At 38.2% G+C, this 15,098-nt stretch overlaps 1 protein-coding gene across 7 annotated transcripts in view; it reads right to left on the bottom strand.

The window, feature by feature from the left end:
* Positions 1–15,098, bottom strand: part of btbd7 (BTB (POZ) domain containing 7) — a 48,276-nt gene that overhangs the window by 6,223 nt on the left and 26,955 nt on the right. For 6 of the 7 annotated variants that reach the window (XM_072568304.1, XM_072568303.1, XM_072568306.1 and 3 more), the window contains 5 exons: positions 13,388–13,596; positions 8,420–8,495; positions 6,627–6,787; positions 5,853–5,996; positions 980–1,166 (listed from right to left, as the gene is read on the bottom strand). In XM_072568304.1, the coding sequence (XP_072424405.1) occupies positions 980–1,166; positions 5,853–5,996; positions 6,627–6,787; positions 8,420–8,495; positions 13,388–13,596 (777 nt within the window). Of the gene's footprint in view, positions 1–979; positions 1,167–5,852; positions 5,997–6,626; positions 6,788–8,419; positions 8,496–13,387; positions 13,597–15,098 lie in introns of those variants that run through there. The other variant, XM_072568311.1, reaches the window with a different exon arrangement.

Genomic DNA, 15,098 nt, shown 5'->3' with positions numbered 1-15,098 from the left:
TCAGTGCATTCCTGAATTATGCTGGAGGCGAGTATCTGAAAATGCTCTTTATTAAAATGAAACTAAAACTTAAACATTGTCAAAACTGGATACAAAGTTAAAGCTTTTCAGTTTTCATTCATCAGGACTAGGAACAAGAAACAAATTTGAGAAAGGGACACCAATTTATATAACATGAAAACTGGATGCTGATTGGTTGTGTCATAAATGGCACGAAGATGAAATTAGAAAATGAAAATATTAGCGAGTTTTAAGATTTGTAGCTCAGGTTGAGGTTTGCTCGCTGGAAGGTTAGTTTTCAGACGTTTCACCACCAGACTAGGTAACATCATCAGTGAGCTTCCTGATGAAGCACTGGTAGCATGGCCTGCTTTCTATTTGTGTTTGGGTTGGTGACATCATTTCCTGTGGTGATGTTATTTCCTGTTCTTTTTCTCAGGGGGTGGTAAATGGAATCCAAGTCAATATGTTTGTTGATAGAGTTCTGGTCGGAATGCCATGCTTCTAGGAATTCTCAAGCATGTCTGTTCGGCTTGTCCTAGGATGGATGCGTTGTCCCAGTTGAAGTGGTGTCCTTCCTCATCTACATGTTCGGATACCAGTGGATACCAGGAAATGGCATCACCACAGGAAGTGACATCACCAACCCAAGGAAACCTAAACACAAACAAAGTGGGCCATGTCACCAGTGTTTCATCCGGAGGCTCACTGATAGTGTTACCTAGTATGGTAATGAAACTTCTGAAAACGAACTTTCTTGCTCAGCAAGCAAACCTACATAAAAATGAAAATATATGTAATCTTATGCAGAGGCCAACTGATTATAAATATTCCAGATTTCTCAACTGTTGTGAAAGTGTACAGGTTATTTCAAGGGGGTTGGGATTGGTTGGAGAGGGGGAGGGTGGTGTTAAGAGAAAGAGGGGAAACCAATTACTGCCATGAAAGTCAACATTAAGTCAAAACATGCACCACTCACCAGGTATTTCATTGGCAATGATCGTAGGAGGATTGGATGATGTACCTATCGGCTGGTGACTGATTAAATGACAACACTGTGGTACTGCACTGTTCACCATGTACAGGGTATCTGGTACATTCGACATGCGAACCATGCGTAGCCGCACAAGGTCAGTCTGCTCTACCATCATTTCATCCAAAACAGCCTGAGAACAAAATTTCATGTAACAATCCATCACGTGATCAATAATTGTCTATTAACCTTTTTTTAAAAAAATGTACAAGTTTAGCAACTTTGCAAGAAGTGGAAGTGGTGATGTGTTGCAAGTTTTGCCATCTTTCGATTATATGTTCTAGTTTGGTAATTTAATGCAAGAGTGGGCAATTCATTTGTTTTTAGACAAGCTTATAATTAATAGCTTTGCTGAAAAGCAGGACTAATCTTAATACTTCATTATGAAGTTAATCAATTTAACACTAAAAGCTGCTGAGACAATGAGCAACATTTTACTGTCTATCAAAATCCAAGCCCCTCCTGCCACAAACCACTTATTTGAGGGGAACAGGCAGTTTTTACCAACACTGCCAGAAAAGCAAACAGGGAACTATTTAAATTTCCTATCTGAATTGAAGTATTGCTTATGCCCTCAGTTTTGCTTGTTGTTAGAACAAATTGATAGCATGTGAAAAATTTGCAACACAAATGTTCATGCAACCATTACAAGTCACAGCAATTTAGAATCGAATAGGAGGAGCAAATTACAGCAAATGCTGGAATCTGCACTGAAAACAAATACTGGAGATCACAGCGGGTCAGATAGCATCCAAGGAGAGTGAGCAAGCTAACATTTCGAATCTAGATGAAAAGTCATCTAGATTCAAAATTTTAGCTTGCTCTCTCTCCATGGATATTGTCTAACCCGCTGTGACCTCCAGCATTTGTTGTTTTCAGGTAAGATTGTAAGAATGGGACGGCACAATGGCACAGTAGTTAGCACTGCTGCCTCACAGCGCCAGAGACCTGGGTTCAATTCACACCTCAAGGCAACTGTCTGTGTGGAGTTTGCACATTTCTCCCAGTGTCTGCGTGGGTTTCCTGCAGGTGCTCTGGTTTCCACCCACAGTCCAAATGTGCAGGTTAGGTGAATTGGCCATGCTAAAAATTGCTCATAGTGTTAGGTGAAGGGTAAATGTAGGGGAATGGGTTTGGGTGGGTTGCTCTTTGGAGGGTTGGTGTGGACTTGTTGGGCCAAATCCACACTGTAAGTAATCTAATCTAATCTAAATAGCAGTGCTAGACCATTCAGCCCACTAAATATGTCTCTGCCATTCAAAAGGCTGCAGCTGAATTGACAGCAGACTTAACACCAGTTTCCCAGCTGCTCTCCCATATCCATAGATTACCTTGTAAATTGAAAATCTGATCAGCTCAGCCCTGAATATATTCAATGACTCAACTTCCACAGCTCTCATGATAAACTGATGCAATCCCTTAGAATTGTCTATTAGGACTTAAATTATTCAAATTACTTTCTTCAAAATCCATTGCATTACACATTGAACATCAAGGATAAGTTAATACATATTGACTATGTATTAGTGTCAATATTTAAAGAAAGCAGCTAGTATTAAATCAATGAATTACACTTGTCAGAACCTTCACTTCATTACAAATGCTACCAGGCATACACAAACTGTGGTGGTATGTTGTTAGAGGCAATTCTGAAAAATAGGACTTACATGCATTTGGAGAGGGAAGGACTGATTAAGTATAGTCAGCATGGCTTTGCACAAAGGGAAATCGGTGTCTCACAAACTTGATTGAGTTTTTTGATTTGGTAACGATGTTACTAAAGTCCACATAAACAAAGATTAGGATGTAGCTTTGCTCACTGAGCTGTAGGTTTGCTCAGCAAGCAAAGCTACAACCTAAACCTCAACCTGAGCTACAAACCTTCACAAACTTTGCAATAAACAAAGTTCCACATGGTTGCCTAATTAGTAAAGTTGGATCACATGGAATTCAGTGTGAGCTGGCCAATTGGATACAATATTGGCTTGATGCTAGAAAACAGAGTGCTGGAGGAGGATTGGGATGCCAGTGATCAGTGATGTTCCACAAGGGATTGGTACTGGATCCACTTTTGTTTGTCATTTATATAAATGATGTGGATGAGAATTGAGGAGCCATGGGTAATAGGTTTACAGATATCACCAAAATTAGTGGTACACTGGACAGTGAAGGTTATCTAAGATTATAAAAAGATTTTGATCAATTGGGTCAATGAGCTGAGGAGTGGCAGATGGAGTTTAATTTGAATAAATGCGAGATATTGCATTTTAGTAAAACAAACATTATTAAATTAATGGTAGGGCCCTGAGTAAGAGAGAACAAAGAAGAGTACAGCACAGTACCTGCCCTTCAGCCCTCAATGTTTTGCTGACCTTTTATCCTACTCAAAGATCGGACTAACCTACATACCCTTCATTGTGCTACCTTCTCTGTGCCTATCCAAGAGTCGCTTCAATGTCTCTAATGTATCTAAAGTTGTAGAACACAGAGATCTAGAGGTTCAGGTACATAATTCTTCAAAATGTGTGTCAGTGTGGTTAAGGAGCAGTTTAGCAAGTTTGCCTTTATTGCTCAGACCTTTGATTATAGTAGTTGGGATATCATGTTGAGGTTATACAGGATGTTGGTGAGGCCTCTTCTGTGTACACACAGTCTGGTCGCCCTGCTATAGGAAGGATATTATTAAATTGGAGAGGGTTAAAAAAAATTACCAAAGTGTTGCCAGGAATGGAAGATTTGAGTTATATAAATAAGCTGGGACTTTTTCCACTGGAACTAGGAAGGTTGAGGGGTGACCTAATAGAGGTTTAAAAAATCATGAGGGATGTAGATAAGGTGAATAACAAGGGTCTTTTCCCTAGGGCAAGTGAGTTCAAAACTAGGGACCATATTTTTAAGGTGAGAGGAGAAAAACTTGAAAAAGGACAACAGGCAACTTTTTCACAGTGTGTGGAATGAACTGCCATAGGAAGTGGTGGATGCTAGTATGGTTACAACATTTAAAAGGCACATGGATAAGTTCATGGATAGGAAAAATTTGTAATTATATAAGATAAACACAGTCAACTGGGACTGCTTTAGTTTGGAAACATGATTAGACCGAAGGGTCTGTTTCCAAGCTGCATGACTAACTAAAATAAAGTGCAGCACATACCTTAAGTATTTATACAAGCATATTTCTGAAAGGTAACATTCTACATAGGGTAACTGTCTTACTTATATCTTTATTCTGCAAAATTAAAATGACCCACTATAGTCAGAGAAAATGTTACTGATCAGACAAAATAAAACTGTGTACAATAACAGTTAGAGACAAACAGCTTAATGTGTCCAAATTAATATCAATGAACGAAGGTAAACAAACTGTAGACAGATGGAGTCAACTGAACTGCACAAAAGTATATCCAGAAAATCTGTAACTGACAAGATGGAATCTAAGAATTCAAATCTGATAAAGGAAACAGAATATCAAAGTATTAATTGACATTTATGCCAAACTGAAAGAGATTGTAATTACAGGGAACCTCATTTATCAGAATACCAATTATCCAAAAATCGGATTATCCAAAGGAGATCTTGAGGTCCCGACAGAACCATTACATCAAAGAGGTGTGTCCAACACTGATCGCGTCTTTTGTTTAGTGATTAAAAGTGCTGCCAAGAACAGTCCTGGACTGATGGGAGCGCAGACTCTGTCTCTAAATGACTGACCTCCCACCCTCTCTTTCTCTCTTCGCACACTTTCCCTGGAGTTCTACACAGGCGTATACCTTAAAAGTTACAGTAAGAAGTTGTGCGCGTGCTACTTGAAGACTCACCCCCCAAAAGGCAGTAGCAGCAGCAACAGTCTTGTTGTTGGTGTCCAGTCCGGCTGCCCTGGAGAGGGGGGTGGATGTGGAGGCGGACAGGGTTGCACTGTTGGGGGGCAGTGTTGGAGGGCAGGCGGGGAACTGTGTTGGATGGGGTTTGCGGGGCAGGCAGTGGGCGATGTTGGGGGCGGGGACTCATGCACACCATGCTGCTGCTAGTCTCCTGAACGGGGAGCAGACTTAATAGAAAACTCAGAGCCCCAGAAGAAAGGCACCGATTCGATTAACCGAATAATCAATTATCCGAATGAAATAGCGTCCACCCATCTTGTTCTCATAAACGAGGTTCCCACGTAAATGCTTAGAATGCAATAACATTTTATTCAAATATAGGCCCAATTCTTTACCGAGTTGCATACTTATTTTTACAGCCACTTATTTAGGAGTTCTCATTTTTAAAGAGTGAGATAAATGAAAATGTCAGTATTATAAATCAGAAGTTTACAATGAAAATTAATGTAATCAAAATTAAAAACTAAACTGCTCTGTTAAAATTTAATTTCAAACCTAAAATGTGTGTTATTTCAATTGTTAAGACAATACATGTTCCAAGCTCACTCAGGACACATTACTGTACCCCTGCCGGATCTCACAAACACTTAATCTAATAAACTGTCTTGTACAAAACACAGGACCCAGCAAGACTAACTGCGAAACATCATCCAATTGACAGACAGAACATATGGCACAGTGCCAAATGGGAGCTATAAAAGTCAAAGACCAAGCAAGTTATTGCACTCCTTGTGGAGGGTATTCTAAATTTACTACAGCCTATGATTATGAAGAGATTACAATACCTCATTTAAATACAAGGAATAAAACAGAAAATAGTTTACATTTATCTATTTTAGTTCATATTGGAGATATTAAATTGTAAAGTACATTATGTTTAATGGACAGCTTTCCGTTTTGGAATATGATTTACATTTATTTAAAAAAATAAACTATACCTTTGCCTCCTCCACATATGGTGCAAATAAACGAGGTTTCACATATATCCCAGCATTCTTCTGACGTATCCAAGCATGAGATTTTCCGCTTTCTGCTGTTGGCAGCATATCTGATGGTGGCGTGCTAATCAGTCCTCTCTTTATCTAAAGAGCAAAAATGGTATTGCAATGGCATCAGCATTTCAATTGATATACAACTCCTGATTTTGCTATATAAACCCCACCAAATGGAACGTGATATGTGATTATTTGTCCTCTTGCATCTACAGTGCTTAGAATGTATAGCAAGTATAGCTCTATTTCATAGAGTGATGCAAAAATACCCAAAATTTCCCCCAGCCAGATTAAAAGTCATATGGCCTTGGCACTAATCACCATAATTTACACAACTGCTATTTATTGATTACAACAGCTCTAACCAAAAACAGATTCATTCCCCATTTATAGCCCAGCTGCCATTAATCAGTTTAGTATTGGCAAACAGTAATATTGTGAAGCAAAGCATGAGAACACAACAGTAAGAGAAACATGAAGAAGCATATAACTGAAGTACAGAGTCCTACAAATGGCCACTGACCCACATCTATGTCATAGCAGGCTGTGACCATGAACCACAGATAAGGGTACTGGGAAAGAGGCTTTCTTAATCTCTCACATGTTGAATCCAAGAATTAGATGGATCATAAAATGAGCTACATAATTAAGGGACAGAGCAACCTTCTGAAGTCAAACAAAATAGTTTTCTTTCAAAAATAAACAAACTGTAAAACCCACAGCATCATTAAGAACTTCGCTGTTCTGGGGCAGAATATGATCTATGCGAATGTGAGACAGCAGTGGGGACAAGATCTCTTTCAGTTCCTCTGGGTCAAGATCACGTCGCTTTACACCTCTCTTGTTTACACTGTGTGCAGTTCCACTCAGCACGTTTGGCTCTAAACCAAAAACAGAACATTAAGAGCAATCATCACAATTTTTCATTCCAAAGAATGGAAAACAAAAGAAAACATAAATATCAATAAATTGCATTTATAAAGCATCTTGAATATGGTAAAAACACCCCAGGACAATTAACAGCAATGCCAAGCAATATTTGACACTCAGCTACAGAGATATTAGGTCAGATGATCAAGAAAGAAAGAGAATGTGCAAGAGGCTAGAGTTGGAGCACAGAGTTTTAGACAGATTTGAAGGGGTTTACAGAGATTGGAGATGACGTTATAACATGATTTGAACAAAAAAAAATCAAAGAATTGGAAAATCAAGACATCATCAAACCAGGAGCTAACATAGGTCATAGGAATACAGCAGTATTGCAAAAACAGACTTGGTGCTCTAGACTTGTTTGGATGGGTCAAGTTTATTTAGATTTTGTTCATTGTTAAAACTAGCCCTTTTTGAATAAGTTGAATATTATTTATTTAAGATGCACACCAGTCATTAACTAAATGCTATGTGAGCAAATTCATTAGTCCATCCCAATTCATAATCCTTAACCACTGCACTTAAAGTTACCACAAGAGGTTGAAAGTTCTGTACGAAGGAAGATTCGCTGAAGATGAAATAGTGTAGAAAAACATTTAACTCAAGCCTTTAGGTGAAGGGACGTGATAGAAAATTTGGAGACAGGCATTTTATGCAAGGCTAGGACTAGAGAAACTGATTACACAACAAAATTTAACTAAGGAATTACCTCTGCACACTTGCGGTTACCTTGCACAACAGACCAGAAACTAATGGTGCATAAAGTTTAGTTCATTCAAGTACTGAAAGGGAACTGGGTCAATTTCAAATTAACAAGAGATTTCAGGTACATTGATCTCAATCCAAACAAAACATTACTGCAACAGTATGTTAATGGACTTCCTTCATGCTTCAAACTCCTTTAAGTGTGATTAGTTTTCAAAATAAGGACTAAATTGAAACAAAGACTCACCCAACCTATAACTTTCATTATTAGTATATTTTTAAATAAAAATCTCCAATTCTTCCATATCTTATGTATTTAAGAATTCAATTTGTTGAAAGCATAATCCTAGAATTATAATGCCAAGTTTATATGTAACAAATGCAACACCATGCATAACATTATTTATTTCTATTTTAAAATAACCTTGCAGTTTACTTCTTCCAAAGACACATTACAGAACTGAAACTTATGCATTTAAATCTAAGAATACATACTCCTTTAAACCATATTCTGAACCATGTTTTTTGTTTTAAAAATCATCCAGGGTGGTATAGTTTCAATTCAAACAACACTCAAATTTAAATCTAGAGAAAACAAGTTCATTTGAATTTAATCTAGATCAGTTTTACTTGTGTAAATAACATACATAAATTAAGGAAATTTAAAAATGGGACACTGAATAAAATTTACTTCAGTAATAATACCATCTTAAAACAAGTATGGATGCTTTGGAGTAATTGAGTGTCAAGAAAGTTTTTATTTTGTATTTGTCTTTAAAAGTTCCTGGTTTTGCACAATGATTTCTACAACTCTACTTGCATATTCTGGTTAACCAGAGATTCAAAAGATGATTTAAAATTTATAAACAAATTCTCACCTCTTTCTGCCATTTGTTTCATGAGTTGGTGCTCTCCCCACTTACTTATGTATTTTAGGATGTCTTGTTCACTAGCCTTAAATAAAATGCAAGTATTGTTAATTTCTTAATTTTCTTACAAAATATCTAGAATCATGTGAAGAGAAAGTGACAGGATACAAGATGTTCAGGACGTAATTATTACCATGAATTGCTTTGATAGAACGCACATTTGGCAACTGCTTATACCTAAATCATTGATAACACTTTAGTACCCCCATAAAAATGGCAATAGGCAAAACTATAAAGTTTAATTTGAAGCTTGAAGTTACGCCAAAAAATCTTTCATAAATGTTGATCTCCAATATATCAATTAGAAACCCATTAAAAATTGTATATACTTTCGATGCATTCATAGCATAATCAGCAATCAACATTCTTAATTAATCAGAAGGATGACTTAGCACTAAGTCATTACTTGGAATAAATGTAAAAACAGACTGGAAGAGTTCCTATGGGTATCTTGTTTAAAAAAATGTGTTAGTCTTCCACAGTATGAGAATGGGGAGTTAACAGTGGACAGCAAAGAAACAGCAGATGAAATGAATAATTTATTTTTCATCTGTCTTCAGTAAAGAGGAGGCAAAGAAAAAAAATTATGCAATAAATCAGGAAATAAAAGGGAGGAGCCTGGTGAAATCAGGGAGACAGTACTGAGCAAACTGATGGAGGCAACAGTCGAGATATCCCCAGGTCTTGGTGAACTTCATCCTAGGGGTCTCGAGATGGTTAATGAAGTAGTAGATGCACTGGTGTTAATTTTTCAAAACGCACTAGATTCAGGCTGAAAAATAGCAAACAAAATGTTCTTCAGGGTGTGTTGTGGGAAAGTGTTTGAATCAATTATGACTAGGCATAACTTCATAGAAAAACTCAAGGTAATGAGGAAAATTCAGTACGGTTTTCTGAGGGACAATAGAGGGATTTGGGAACAACGATAAAAAAATCCATGTGCTACTTAACTGGAAGAGAAAGGCCGTGTCTTAACAGTGATATCACTGGACTAGAAATCCAAAGATTCAGCTTAATGCTCTGGAACACTGGTTCAAACCCAACCATGGGAGCTGGGGGAATCTGATCAATTAATCTACATGGACATAAATCTAGTACCAATAATGGTGTCATGAAACCACTAGTGTCATAATATCACTAATAAAGGCACCAAGTCTTACCAGGTCATAGGTCTGCTTTCTCATTACAGAGAGATGACTGGTGATGGTTTAACCTAAGGGTCACCATGCCTTACAAAAGGAGAGAGGTTGGAAAAGCAATTCTGTCATGGTAATCTCAGCAAGTATGGGATTTGAACCTAATCAGGTGGCATCACTTTGTATCACAAACCAGCCATCCAGCCAACTGAGCTAACCATCCAGGTTCAAGGACTTAAGAAAAAGGAGTTTGAAGATTGGTTGATAATAGAGAGCATTGACAACAAGAGATTTGTAGGAGATAGGGCTATAACTTGAGCAAACAAACCTGTCAATAATACCAGTTAATATGCAAGTCAGGAACAAAGGTTAGGTAGTGATTTAGTGGGAATAAGACTCAAAGCAGGACATGGGCTCATGGACAAGATGAACATGAGTGGAGGTAGAAAAGAAACTCAAAGATACAAGTTCAAAGCTGGCATAATGATGGGTGGGTGATTATTACAGAAGAGCTTTCACTGAGTTCGGGGAAAGTGTGGAAGTGGCAGAGGCACTTAGTTAAATGTCTGATATTGAAACTTATATCCGTACATTCTGATTGTCAAGATTAATATTTTAATAGAATCTTAAATAATGTGTCATTTTCATAATGAAGGAACAAAATACACCAAAGTCCTGTAACAACACTGAAGGGCTCTCTAAAGGAAGTTTTATTTTAAATAAAAAAAAGGAAGGATAAAAAGAGGAATAAGAAATAGATCAGGAATAGGTTAAACTGCAATTCTGAACCAGTACAACTCAGGCAAGAGACAATAGGTGCAGGAGTAGGCCATTCAGCCCTTCGAGCCTGCACCGCCATTCAATATGATCATGGCTGATCATTCCTAATCAGTATCCTCTTCCTGCCTTATCTCCATAACCCTTGATTCCACTACCTTTGAGAACTCTATCCAACTCTTTCTTAAATGAATCCAGAGACTGAGCCTCCACTGCCCTCTGGGGCAGAGCATTCCACATAGCCACCACTCTCTGGGTGAAGAAGTTTCTCCTCATCTCTGTTCTAAATGGTCTACCCTGTATTTTTAAGCTGTGTCCTCTGGTTCGGTACTCACCCATCAGCTGAAACATGTTTCCTGCTACCAGAGTGTCCAATCCTTTAATAATCTTATGTGTCTCAATCAGATCCCCTCTCAGTCTTCTAAACTCAAGGGTATACAAGCCCAGTCGCTTCAGTCTTTCAGCGTAAGGTAATCCTGCCATTCCAGGAATTGACCTAGTGAACCTACGCTGCACTCCCTCAATAGCCAGAATGTCTTTCCTCAAAATTGGAGACCAGAATGTACACAGTACTCCAGGTGTGGTCTCACCAGGGCCCTGTACAGCTGCAGAAGCACCTCTTTGCTTCTATACTCAATCCCTCTTGTTATGAAGGCCAGCATGCTATTAGCCTTCTTCACTACCTGCTGTACCTGCATGCTTGCCTTCATTGACTGGTGTACAAGAACACCCAGATCTCTCTGTACTGTCCCTTTACCTAAATTGGTAGTAATCTGCCTTCCTGTTCTTGCCACCAAAGTGGATAACCATACATTTATCCACATTAAACTGCATCTGCCATGCATCTGCCCACTCACCTAACGTGCCCAGGTCATCCTGTAATCTCCTAACATCCTCATCACATTTCACCCTGCCACCCAGTTTTGTATCATCAGCAAATTTGCTAATGTTATTGCTGATACTATCTTCTATATCATTAACATATATCGTAAAAAGCTGCGGACCCAGCACGGATCCCTGCGGTACCCCACTGGTCACTGCCTGCCATTCCGAAATGGAGCTGTTTATCACTACCCTTTGTTTCCTATCAGCCAACCAATTTTCAATCCAATCTAGTACTTTGCCCCAAATTCCATGCGCCCTAATTTTACTCACTAACCTCCTGTGTGAGACTTTTATCAAAAGTTTTCTGAAAGTCCAGGTATACTACATCTACTGGATCTCCCTCGTCCAACTTCAGAGTTACATCCTCAAAAAATTCAAGAAGATTAGTCAAGCATGAGAATGCTATCTTTCTCAAGAAACGGAGTATCAAACTTAGATTTGATTCTCACTTTCAGTGGTATGTTGCGCAATGAAGAACTTCCTTGGATTTGCTGTAGATTAAATGAATTTCCTTCTATAAAATCACTATCCTAACTTGCAGTTTGCATTAATCTCATGGATCAAGTCATTACATAGACAAATTGATTTGAAATCTTTTTAATATATGGAACACTTAGCATTTCTCAGACTTTTAATGACTAAAAATGATTTATGTTTTATTTTGAAATGTTATGCAATTCTACTGCCAAGTGACACATTCAATGCAGTCAGAACAAAGGCTTCAGTCATCTCTCACCCCTTGCAATAACTGAATACAGGAGAAAGTGAGGACTGCACATGCTGGGGATCAGAGCTTCAAAATGTGTTGCTGGAAAAGCGCAGCAGGTTAGGCAGCAAAGAAGTAGGAGAATCGACGTTGCATAATTCCTGATGGGCTTATGTCCGAAACATCGATTCTCCTTCTCCTTTGATGCTGCCTGACCTGCTGCGCTTTTCCAGCAACACACTTTAAAGCAATAATTGAATACAGCCTGTGTGAAGTTACATTGCATGCTTTAGGGATGGGCTTTATGCAAACAGTACTCCTTAGGGCGGCACGGTGGCACAGTGGTTAGCATTGCTGCCTCACAGCGCCAGAGACCCGGGTTCAATTCCTGACTCAGGCAACTGTCTGTGTGGAGTTTGCACATTCTCCCTGTGTCTGCGAGGGTTTCCTCTGGGTGCTCTGGTTTTCTCCCACAGTCCAAAGATGGGCAGGTCAGGTGAATTGGCCATGTTAAATTGCCCGTAGTGTTAGGTAAGGGGTAAATGCAAGGGTATGGGTGGGTTGTGCTTCGGTGGGTCGGTGTGGACTTGTTGGGCCGAAGGGCCTGTTTCCACACGAAGTAATCTAATCTAATCTTTTATGTTTACAGAAAGCTACATAATGAATAAATTGAAATTCAAGCAAATATTTCAATATTCTTTTACTTTAGAATCCAAGAAAATTTAAATTAAACAGAAAGGAAATTCTAAATGGCATTTGCCATTTTTGCAAAAGGACGATACTTTATCAGTTTACAGCAACTCTATCAGTTAATGTTTAAACAAGGTCTAACATTTTCTCTATTTAAAGGCAACCTCCCACTTGTTAAGTAACAAACATTCCTGAAAATGTTTTGAACTGACTTTTAAGTTAATTTTAGGGGAATTATTTTGTTCGCGATGAGGAAGAGCAACCTAAAAAATAAAATTCAGTTTAATGTTTGGCACAAACAAGCAGCCAGTTTTCCATTTCCTATAATAGTACCATTTTCACTCAAGATTGTCATATCACAGGTGGTCAAGCACAGTGGACTCACTAAGAAATCTGAGCTTGTATATTTAGGTAACAACGTCGATTCTCCTGCTCCTTGGATGCTGCCTGACCTGCTGTGCTTTTCCAGCAACACATTCTCAGCTATTTAGGTAACTAGCTTTGTCAAACTATAAACTTACTTGGAAGCACTAATTTTCGGAGCTCTGCTCCTTCATCATCAACCACCTGATGAAGGAGCAGTGCTTTGAAAGCTAGTGCTTCCAATTAAACCTGTTGGACTATAACCTGGTGTTGAGATTTTTAACTTTGTACACCACTGTCCAACACCGGCATCTCCAAATTATAAATTTACTGAATATTTTACTGTAAAAAACCCAATACCTGCAAATAGTCTGACTGAAGGACAGAAGGCAAATGGTCCTTGCCGAGTTCAAAGAACACATCTGAGACCATGACAGAAGTGAACTCCTCACATAGGAAGTTAAGTGCCTGGCGATAAACCCATTTAGAACCATAAGGCTGTGAACTCCATTTCAGAATAGAAATCAAGGTGTCCAAGGAGATGCTCTCCATCACAATATCTTCACAACCTGTAAAAATATAATTTAAATATTATTTTGATTACAACAGAAATGCATATTATCCTTCTTAATAAAAGGTGCTGCTACCCAAAAAGTTATACACAAAATTATTTTGAATTACTGCCTGAGAGAAACAAAATGTGGTGAGCGCAGGAAGCCATTTGGCCATTCTTCACATTAACTCGAAACAGTTATCGCAGTATTCTTTAAGCTTCAAAAAGATCCCTCCTTATTCTTCTAAACTCCATGAAGTACAGATCCAGAGTCTTCAACCGTTCCTTATATAAGCCATTTATTCCTGGGATCATTCTTTGGAGCTCCTCAAATTGCAGCATATCTTTCCCCAGATACAAGGCCCAAAGCTGCTCACAATATTCCAAATGCAGCTTGATCAAAGTCTCATACAGCCTCAGAAGTACACCTCTGCTCTTGTTTTCACACCAACTCAAAATGGAGGCCTTCCTAACTGCCAACTGAAGCTGCATGCTAACCTTTTAGATAACCCTGAACTTGGCTTTTTGTGATTCAAAGTTATTGCTGTAATGATTGCTTTTCACTGTCACTACAAGCAGTGCACTCTAGATCACAATAACTGCGTAAGAAAAATCCCCCATATTGTCTCTGGTTCTTTTCTAATCAACTTAAATTAATGTTGTCTGATTACAAGTTGTTTTCTGTTTCTTGTTACATCAAGCAAAAATGGTTATGGTTTTGCCCAACGTTCTGTTAAAACAATACCTGCTCTGAAAATCCCAGTTTCACCAAGCCTTCCACATAACAAACTTTTCATTGTTCAATTAGTCAATCATTTTAGCATTCTGAGGAGGCTGGCCTCATATTCAAACCTGAACACAATATTCCAAAGAGGCCAAACCGCAGTTTCTTAAAAGGGTCAATATGGATCAGATAAACACGGATTAACGATTTATACAATTGCATTGTGATAGCCAATATACATTTTATAGTAAGGGATTTTGTAAGGGATAACTAATTATAATTTGTAAAGGTGATTACACTCCAAGTAATGGGGTGGAGTAGGAACCAGTACGACACCAGCGTTGTGTGGCGAGAATATTAGAGGCCAAGGCAGCCATGTTTCATATTCAGATTGAAGCTACAAGTATTCTTGTGAAATAAGTTCTATTCTTTACTTGCCTAAATTGGTGTCATCTTGATAAATATTTTCAGTCTTTTTGAAATTGGTGTACAAAAATGAGATGTGAAAACATCTTAGATGGTGTGGCAGAAAAAGGGGAGAAAATAATGAAAAAAAAAGCAGGGAGGGACACCCTTGTTCAAAATTTAACAACCTTGAAAAGTGGAAACGAGCAAGTAAAACAATTTCAACAAGATAGAAAAACACATTTTAAAGATGAGGTTATGGAGCACAAAAGCAAATAGTTAATGTTAATTCTAAATCAGTCATTGGTTAGGGCACATTTAGAAAGTTGTATTCAGCTTAGGAAGGATGTTCAAGCAGAATTGAATACAAAGGAAAACTAAGATGATAC

The sequence above is a fragment of the Chiloscyllium punctatum genome, chromosome 4 (assembly GCF_047496795.1).
Source record: "Chiloscyllium punctatum isolate Juve2018m chromosome 4, sChiPun1.3, whole genome shotgun sequence".
NCBI lineage: Eukaryota > Metazoa > Chordata > Chondrichthyes > Orectolobiformes > Hemiscylliidae > Chiloscyllium > Chiloscyllium punctatum.
The sequence above is the reverse complement of the archived record's forward strand: the minus strand, read 5'-3'. Positions and strand labels throughout refer to the sequence as shown.